The 10,141-nt window shown below is 31.8% G+C and overlaps 1 protein-coding gene across 1 annotated transcript; it reads left to right on the top strand.

The window, feature by feature from the left end:
- Window positions 1-718: 718 nt before the first annotated feature.
- LOC106469075 (kinetochore protein NDC80 homolog) lies at window positions 719-9,018 on the top strand (the record flags this gene model as incomplete). The annotated part of the gene is made up of 8 exons (XM_022397478.1): window positions 719-847; window positions 2,585-2,791; window positions 3,143-3,290; window positions 3,733-3,819; window positions 6,479-6,661; window positions 7,517-7,594; window positions 7,752-7,845; window positions 8,924-9,018. Coding segments are annotated over exons 2-8 (876 nt in total), but the record flags the coding sequence as incomplete, so codon positions are not given.
- Window positions 9,019-10,141: the final 1,123 nt, after the last annotated feature.

Consider the following 10,141-nt stretch of genomic DNA (forward strand, 5'->3'; position numbering starts at 1 on the left):
AGAAAACGTGGCGTGACACTAGTCACGTGACCTCGCTGACGCAACAATATATATCATAAGTACGGTAGTACTTGTAGTAGTAATGAGCCAGATGTGCAATGTGTGCAAACAGGCAGGCAGTAGCACAGCCTATGTAGGGATGGCTAGGATTGTTCATCAAAATAGTATTTTAAATATCTCCTCAATAGGTCATCAGAACTTTACAATACTGTACAGTCTTTCCTTTCATAACAATATTTATGTAATGACTGAATTACAACTTCTGGGAATGTCTGTACATATCATAGTAAAATGTCTGAATTTTTGTTCTTCTTTCTGCTTATTCTTTTTTATTACACGGTAACTCAAAATCAAAACAATTGTCTCAAACAATTTCACTGAGGTGACATAGTTTCAAACAGAGTATTTGCTTTTATAAATATTATCTTGTTCATATATCAAACAGACGATGCGCTATTTTGGTCTTGTAATTAGATTTGATGGTAGGTTGGTAAAGATCCTGATGAGTAATAAAATCGATTCGATGATACGTGAGCCCCACCCTTGGTATTGCTGGCGCACAAGAATATAGCTAACAATTAAAGAAAAAACTGCGCATCTTAAAGATTCTGATGCGCAGTCAACACGAAGTGATTTAACATCGACCAATTAAAATGTTTACAGAAGGTTTAACAATATATGGAGCTTATAGTATTTGGCACTAGAGGGAAGCCAAGTCTCGTCAAATGTTGGCGGTTGAAGTTAAATTTAATAACATTTACTGATTTAGGCTAATGTCGAAAATAAACTGAAAGAGTGAATCATTTGAATGTTAATAAGCTTAAAAATTAAACTGTTTTAATGACAGGTAAGGAGACATTTTAACTATACAGTATTTGAATTTCACGCATAAATTGTTATTTGTTAACTTTAGTCTTTATTAGTTTATGAATATTTCTGTCTAATTTCAGAGTAAATACATTTGAAAATTGAAGTTGGATTAAAAGTAATAGTAATACTATAGTATTAGTACTATTAGTATTACTATTTGCCAAAATCACTGAAATAAAACTAAATTATTAATAATAATATTACATTAAGCATAATTTAATCTTGCAGTTAGATTAACTAATAATAATATGTAATAATTATTGGTAAGTATGAGAGTTTTAAGATGGACAACAGTGAAAAATCACAACTAGGTACTGAGTTTCACATCACTAATCTAATAAAAGTAATATAGTAATAATCTAAGTATTATAGCAAGTATTTCTAATTACAGCATTAATTGAACTCCCAAACCCTATCAATAGTATCATATGTACTAATTTGAAGTGGGAGGCAACGAAGACTGACCTTGTGTGGGCCCTACGATACAGTACAAATACAATATGTTAATCTAGACTGACTAAAATTTTTAGTAAAAATAGTGAAATTAAAAATGTCCCACAGAAACCATCATTTGTAGTCCACTTTCTAGCTTGAACTGTGAAGAAGCGGATTCCCCTTACTTTAATAAATAGCAGAAGTTTTTATAAAAATCAAATCTAATTTCTTAAATCAAAGGCATTAATATAAAACGTTTACAAAATGTAAGATTTGTGTAAAGTATGAAGAGAGGAAATTTTTATTTAAGGTGATGCTATGAAACCTTATAAGTGTAGTGAGTGTTGGTATAATAAGTCTAAAGTAAAGACGTAGTGTGGAATCAACTAGTCAAGAGCCAAGTGCATAAAATTTATTATGAAAGCAAAAATATTGATTCAACTTTAAACTCTCATTGCTTCTGAATTAAGCTATTTTCTGTTATATCTTCAACACTTTAAATAAAAAAACAAACCTTTTTAATCAGGGGAGTCTCTAAATTAAGAAATCAACAATTGTTTTTCCAGTTTTGTTGTCTATACATAGACAGTACATAGACTAACAACAATATATATATATATATATATGCCACAAGTTAATTTTATTAATGATCTTAATTTTGATAGTCTCGCAAAGGAACTTACTGACATTTGACTACCTCGATTGCACTTTTCTGCCTCTTTGTTGGTCAGGCTTGATTTTGCAAAATATATTTATTTCAGTTAGCTATGAAATGTTAGGTTAGGGTATACTATGGGGTGGGGGTGGTAGGACTTCCCCCTGTCACTTTTGATGGGCTATATGCTAGTAATTTATAATAACCGGTTTTATTTCAGTTTGTTTGTGAATGGTCATTCTGGTACATTTTAAGATGTCCTTCGGCAGAGTGTTTTATGATTACAGACCACTAAATTAAGCACGACATAGTAATTACATGGTAAATACTAGTAACAGCGGTAAAATCTCAATAATCTAACAACAGCCTAGAAGTGAAGAGCTTATGACATCACGAAAATGTTTTCTAAATATACTCAACATTCTGTCCTAGATTTTATTTCTCACCATATACAAATTGGTGTTTTTAATTTTCTGAAGTCTAAAGTAGTTACGTTCTTTTGTCGTTGAGTTGCCTTAATTCTTTGTCCTTTAATCGGATCTGTTTTAGTTGGCCATACTCTAAAATATTCACTTGGAATTTAAAAAGAAGAATTTTCTCATTCTTGTTTTTTGTATGACTCAGAACATTGCTCGAGATCATGAAGAGATCATCTTTGCTGAGTAGCACGGGAAAGACTGGACGTTACTTTGGTGGCAGAAGTGATGCGGGAAATTTCTTACCGGGAAGTACCCAAAAAAATAGCAACAGTGTCAGAAAATCTGGACGTTCTAGAACTTCATCAACGAGCAACAACAATTTGTTTGGAGCTGTTGGAGGAGCGAGACAAAGGTTAGAAAAAAAATTATTGTTTTTATTTACTGTTCAGAAACGCTTCTGAGTGTAGCTAGCTCGGTATCAGCTGTTAGTTATTCTGTTATTATTGTTAGAGTCTGATAACAGGTTATGCTGCTTCTATCAGCATGTTTTGTTTTTTAAAAACAAATTCTGATATCTGACTGTTCAGTAATTATATATATATATACGTGTGTGTGTGTGCTTAAATACCAAAGAAATAATAGAAATTTAAGCACTTGAAACCTAGAGTTGAATACTGTTAAAATGATTAAAATATGTTTTACAAAGTTTTTGTTTTGGCATTTGACATTTTGTTAACTTTGAATGTTTTCTGTCTATTTGTAGGTCATCCTCTGCATCCAACAGCAGTGGTTTCAGTTTGTACGGCAGGAATCGTCCTGGAAGTTTTACAGGGATAACCAAGGTGTCAAAAGACCCACGACCTTTATCAAACCGAGCATATCAAAGTAAATCTATCCATAAGCTGCTCGAGGTAAGAAATGACTTTAATGTCGAGATAATATTACTCGAATTTTTGTAATGTCGACCGAAAATTTTAACTTTCTGTACCGTAGGTAACGGCTAGTTAATTGGATGGTATGATATTTGTTTCCAGATTAAAATAAAGCAACATTTCTAAAAACTACAGACCCGTATTGATCTTACACTTTTCATGAAAAGAAATCTTCTTTATTTACATCAAGTTCATCCATGTATGGATTATATTTTTTCTTCTAGATTTCATTTTATGCTAACTTGTTTGAATTTTTTTCTTTTTTTTTTGCTAAGATGAGAATATTTTTAGCTAAAGAACAAAACATTAAAAATTAATTTTAAAATGTTAGCTTACTTATAATACTTTCAATATTAGACTACTCTTTCAAAATAAAACAATTTTTTGGTAATAATCAAACTTTCCAAAACTTTTGTCACAGTTTTTATCAGATCAGCAGTATTCGTACCAGTTGTCAGAAAGGTTGCTTTCAAGTCCATCAACCAAAGATTTTGTTAGGATTTTTGAGGTAATGTTTAATTTGTTTGTTCACTGGCTAAGCCTTGGTGTAATTTATTTTCAGTACGTTATTATGAAACACATTTTTCATCAAAGAGATTAAATAGTTCTTATTTTTCCCACCTGTAAAATTTAAATCTTTTTCAAGTGTTTCCACAAACCTGATAAAATCAGAGAATCAAAAAAGTGGAGTCTTAATCTCAAGGAAAAAGAAAAAAAAAGCCCAAAACTTGGAAAATTGTGGTTCTCCAGCTTGTTACTTTTTAACCCAGGACCTACACTTGAACCCAAATGTTGTTGTTTAACTGAGCTAATTATTGTTATGTTAACATTATCTTGGCCAGTTATTTTGTTTGGTGATAATTATTAAAAATTAATTTCACTGGCATATAGCCTGTCAACAATGATGGGGCAGTAGTATACCCTAACCTCACATTTTATAGCTAACTGAAATAAATAAATTTTGTAAAATCAAGCTTGACCAACAAAGAGGCAGAAAAGTACAGTCGAGGCAGTTAAACGTCGGTAAATTCTGTTGTGAGCCAATCAAAATTAAGATCATTCATGAAATGAATTCGTGGCGTATTCATAGAATAATTATAGATAAAAATAACTTCTAATATATATAGAAAAGCCAGTGTGTTTTGGTAACACTACGTTCTAACAATAGCTTTTATGTCATGTTGCTTGGCAACAAAAGTATAACCTAATATTGTTGTTAGTCTATGTACTGAAAGTATAAAATGAAATGTATAGACAAAAAAACTGGAAAAATATTTGTTGATTTCTTAATTTATTAGACTATCCGTTGATTAAAGAGGTTTGTTTTTTATTAAAAATGTTGATGATAAAACAGAAAATAGCTTAATTGAGAAACAATTTAAGTTTAAAATTGAATCGATATTTTTACTTTCATGATAAATTTTATGCACTTGGCTCTAGGCTAGGTGATCCCACACTACATCTTTACTTTAGGCTTATTATGCCAACACTCACTACACTTATATGGTTTCACGGCACCCCCCGCCTAATGACCCTAAAATCGTAATGGGCAAACAGTAATCGAACTATTCTATCTGGATAAATGCATTTTGGCTTAAATGACACCTCCTATTTTGAGAAATCAAGCGCGACATAACGTGACACACATCGACTTTTATTGAAGTTATATTTTAGTTGATAAATGATATAATATTTTAGATATTTTTTATGGATAAATACACAGCATTTTATTGTATGCCACCTGGTTGTAATGTCCTCATTTGAAGATCTGTTTCTATGATGCTGTAGTCTGAAGTATACATGTTTTGATGTTTTTATTACTACTTGTAGATAAACAACAGACGGAAGTCGTATTAGTTAGATAGAACTATAAAAAAGGGGGTAATATTTATGTTGTATGCGTTCATTTTGTCTGTAAATAATGTGATCACCCTTCTCACAGAATCACACAAATCTCGATTGTTGACATTGATCTGACATGCTTCAACATTTACTGCTGTTGTTTATATTGTATTTTCTGTTGTTAGTCCTAATTTTAGTGCTTAAAGTTAATATATATGTCGACTGATGTACGATAGTGATCCCTGGTTTCTCTGTAAAATACCTTTTAGTAAACCTAAAAGTTACTGCTATATATGTGTTAATAGTACTTAGTATTTGTCTGTCCTGAAAACACACATCCACTGTACTATCTAAATGTGCATGTCCACTTCATTTCAACGGATGTAGACAAAAGGCAGATATAAGAATACTTTAGTGGACAATTTGTACAACAACATATTCAAAGTTTTAAAAAAGATCTAACGTTATGTTGAAGAGTAACATTATAAGTTTATTTATTGATAGTGTTACGCCTCCAGTCGTTAGTTAATTTTCCATAAATTCCTTCCGACGAAACTTTAGCGACACAAGTCCTTTCTTAAATAAAACTGGTTTATTCTTTCCGAATACAACTTTATGATACACTTAATTTCAACAGTCGCACTATAACAAACGCTATAACTCACGTCTCACGTGGCCAACAATATTCTGTCTGCATACATTCAATTACTCCTTACCTCCCCGTCGCTTCATGGGCAGTCTTATATATACAAGACTACACTATATCTAGAAAGATCACGAGATTTAAGGAAAAGACGTGAAAGTTCGAGAACGACGTGGCGTGATACTAGTCACGTGACCTCGATGTCGTAACAATAGCATCAAATACAGTTTAAATCAAAGTTTAGATCTAATTAAACTAAAGCAAAAAACGTACACAAGTTACTGTTAATTTATTTCTTTATCGAATTTAGGCTGCACTTAATAAAGGCTTAACTAATGTTAGGCCTAAGACAAGTGAACGTATAGCTTTCAGTGTTTGTGATTATAATTATTTTACATTATTCTAGAAATCGTCTATTTAAAGAAGTACTGTTGCAATAAAGACGATAATTTAACTGTTCTGTGGGTATCTGATACACACTCTTATCACGCACGAGTAGCAGAGTATGGTAAAGAAGGGTTGTGTTTATAAAAAACTGTTATAATGAAGTTTCTGTGTAACAGTGTTTGATTTTCTTTTAAGAAGTTTGTATTTGTGTGTGTAGAAATTCAATACTTTTTCTTTCATGCCATTATTATAATATGTCTTATACTTCTCACATATTGACTCTGATGTCTTTTAGTTTTTGTACCGTTTCTGGGACGCCAAGTACACTGCATCTAACAGACCCGAAGATGAGGTCCCTCAGTTAATGAAAAGGCTCGGATATCCCTTTCCCATTGCCAGGTCTATGCTTATCACAATTGCCAGGCATTCTTGGCCCTCTCTTCTTGGTGTTCTAGTGTGGCTAGTTGAACTCATTATGGTAAAGAATTTCTAAATACTTACATGTGTACCTGAGTTTTAATGAAATGGATAGCTGTTAGGATAATTTTGTTTTTTTACTTACAGTTACTGGAAAATTTACATATGTTCTAGATGTAATAGTTATTATAAATTTGTAATGGGATTCTTTTCTTCTGAAATAATTTACTGGTATTGAAGTGAAATTTCCTCGGACACGTACACGTGTTTGAGTGAAGATTAGAATACTCCAGGCAAGTAAATTTTCTCTCGGCATCCAAAATATATTTTGATAACTTGAATTTCTGTCAGTCACTTAGCTTTGTAGTATTTCATAATTCTTTAGCCGATTGATTTTTTTAAAATCCGGATGACGGTAGCTTGTAAATTGGAAAGGTCTGGACATCATTTCGAGATCCTAGATCTGATTGATAGAAACGAAAGTTTAACAGTGGATTACCCGGGTGAAAACTCGGATAATATAAAAATTATTATCTATATTGTTTTCCCATGTTTATCGTGATAAATTGATAATAAAGTTGTTTAATTAAACTACGATTGTTATTATGTAAAAGGTCATGATGTATACAAAAGATTTAAGCCCATCATGTGTAAACGGCTAGCCACAGGGACATCACAAATTCTCTTAACTTCCATAGTGGCATACTTAATTTGTACACAGGTTGACAAATAAGGCTGTACCGTTTTTATTATTGTGATTATGACTGTAAGAAAGCGTTCTGACAGACTTGCCATCTATTGTGCTAAAGTAGGCATAGTAAAAAGTGTAATATAGATCTTAACCCTACTTGCTAAATATTTATTTTAATACATATTAGTATAAAGTATAAAATTGTCTGTTTTTATTTTCCACTAGTTCTGTGAAAAAATTAATGTTACTGACATGTTGTGGCCAAGAAATGACTTCGAGGAGGAGGGTATTAACGTGAAACAGGTAAGCTGAACTGTCATAACAGAGTGAAATGTTAATGAATTTGAAGTTTAATTCAAGTTTTTAAAAGTTAGGACACTGATTAACTCGCTTGTTAAACTGGGCAGGTCATATGAACCAACTTGACCGTCCTCAGTCTCCTTTTATATTTATATTTTAGGTACTTTTTGAACACACAGCAGCCAGTTATCAGAACTTCATGGATAATGAAAGTGATGACGTTGAAGAGAAAGAAAAATTTCTTCGAACACTAGGTACATATTTATACATCCATATGTGTGTGTGTGTCTATATGTATTTATACATCCATATGTGTGTGTGTGTGTATGTGTCTAGATATATTTATACATCCATATATATATGTGTGTGTGTGTGTGTGTATGTCTATACATATTTATACATCCATGTGTGTGTGTGTGTGTCTATACATATTTATACATCCATATGTGTGTGTGTGTCTATACGTATTTATACATCCATATGTGTGTGTGTGTCTATACGTATTTATACATCCATATGTGTGTGTGTGTGTCTATACGTATTTATACATTCATATGTGTGTGTGTGTGTCTATACGTATTTATACGTCCATGTGTGTGTGTGTGTCTACATGTATTTATACGTCCATATGTGTGTGTGTGTCTATACGTATTTATACGTCCACGTGTGTGTGTCTATATATATTTATACTTTTATGAAACTGATTGTTGTAGGTAATATTAAAACCCTTTGTTGTAACTGAAATATTTGTAACTTTGATGTACACTGATGTCAGTTTTTTTAACATTACATCACTACACACATCTCTCTCTCTTTATTATAAAATGCAGTTAATATTAACCGAGGATACATGTTAAAGGAATTATAGTTAATTTACTTAGAAAGAAAATTCCATAAATTATTTTTGGATTATCCACATTAGATTAGTATCTCGTCAGTTTCTAACCTCGGTTTCCAACACTAATGGATTATCCACATTAGATTAGTATCTCGTCAGTTTCTAACCTCGGTTTCCAACACTAATGGATTATCCACATTAGATTAGTATCTCGTCAGTTTCTAACCTCGGTTTCCAACACTAATGGATTATCCACATTAGATTAGTATCTCGTCAGTTTCTAACCTCGGTTTCCAACACTAAAGTAAATTTAAATACGTAAACAACTCTCTAAAACTTTGCTGTTATTTTAGTTTTTCTTTCTTAGAGTATTGAAATAGGTGAAGTAAATACGAAGCGTAGCATAAATCTGAACAGAAATATCTATTTCGTATACCAAACAGTATGATTATATAATTTTTTTTCTGAATGGTATATTTTGTTTAATATTTTAGCGGAGCGTTACTTTGGTGGAGAGAAGTGTCTCGAGATGTTGAGAGAAGAATGCGAAGATTTAAATAATAAGCTAATGAAAAAAAATGCTGAAGTGGTTAGTAAAAGTGTTAATTATTTAATTTATAGGAGTGTAACGCCAGAAACAGAAGTGTAGCTACTGACCTAATACCGATTATTGTATATTACTTATCTTAAACGTACGTGCACGAAATTGTAAAACAAGTGGATAAAAAAAAAGCAAGGCCAGTTTTAGTCTTTTAAAAAAAACACAGAAATAATACTGAACAATAATAACAGAAAATATTACTACATCAATAAGAATAGTTATCTATAAAGTAACAATGTTGTGTCTGACTGTCCTGGATTTAGGGATCAGAAAAACTTGTGTACAGCACAGCTTTAATGATGTTCGATTTTAAAATAGGTAGTCTACATCGGTGCTGATGTCTCGTATTTTACATTTACATCATAATTTTTATGTTATTGGACATTAACAGTTGAGTTGTTTGAAATGTTGTAGTGTCTAACTGACTACTACACGGACACGTATACGTACAAGAACTAAAGTGTACATGTACTCTGTATGAAGCTTAAGTTTCAGCTACGTGCGAGGAAGACTTGATTGTTTATTTATGTAAGATTGACCTTTGGTAGATGATAATATGAGGGGTTAAGAAACATTGTCTTTACATTAAATTCAGCAGAACCCGTTCACCTACTTTAACATCTGTGGCTGTACAGTTCATAACTCACATTTTTCATTGGATACCAGGTTCGTGTTATCCGGTGACTTTGTGAAGTGTTTATTTTTGAGTTTCATTGCTCAGCATTCTTCGTGAAAACTTTGACAGGTGTGGTATTTCTAATGTCAATATAAAATAACTAACACTAAGTCTGCTATTCAGTAATAATTTAGTACAGTTCTGTAAATAGTTGTGATCATGGCAAAACAGTTAGTAAGACAAAGTTCTTAAGTAATTGACATTCTTATGTTCAGAAAAACAGAAATACCATTCTGGTAATTCCTTGAAAACCCTGTAAATAATTAAATCTTTCAATGTTGTACAACTTCTAGAACTGGTGTTTCTAATATTAATATTAACCTCTGTATCCAGTAGGCATGTGTATGAAGTGAATAATGGATAACAATGATTGAGGTCAGTTGCTCTAAGACTTGGCCCATTGTGTTAAAGTTCAAATATTTTTAAACAGATGGT

This window comes from Limulus polyphemus, unplaced genomic scaffold, assembly GCF_000517525.1.
Source record: "Limulus polyphemus unplaced genomic scaffold, Limulus_polyphemus-2.1.2 Scaffold3288, whole genome shotgun sequence".
NCBI classification, from domain to species: Eukaryota; Metazoa; Arthropoda; class Merostomata; order Xiphosura; family Limulidae; genus Limulus; species Limulus polyphemus.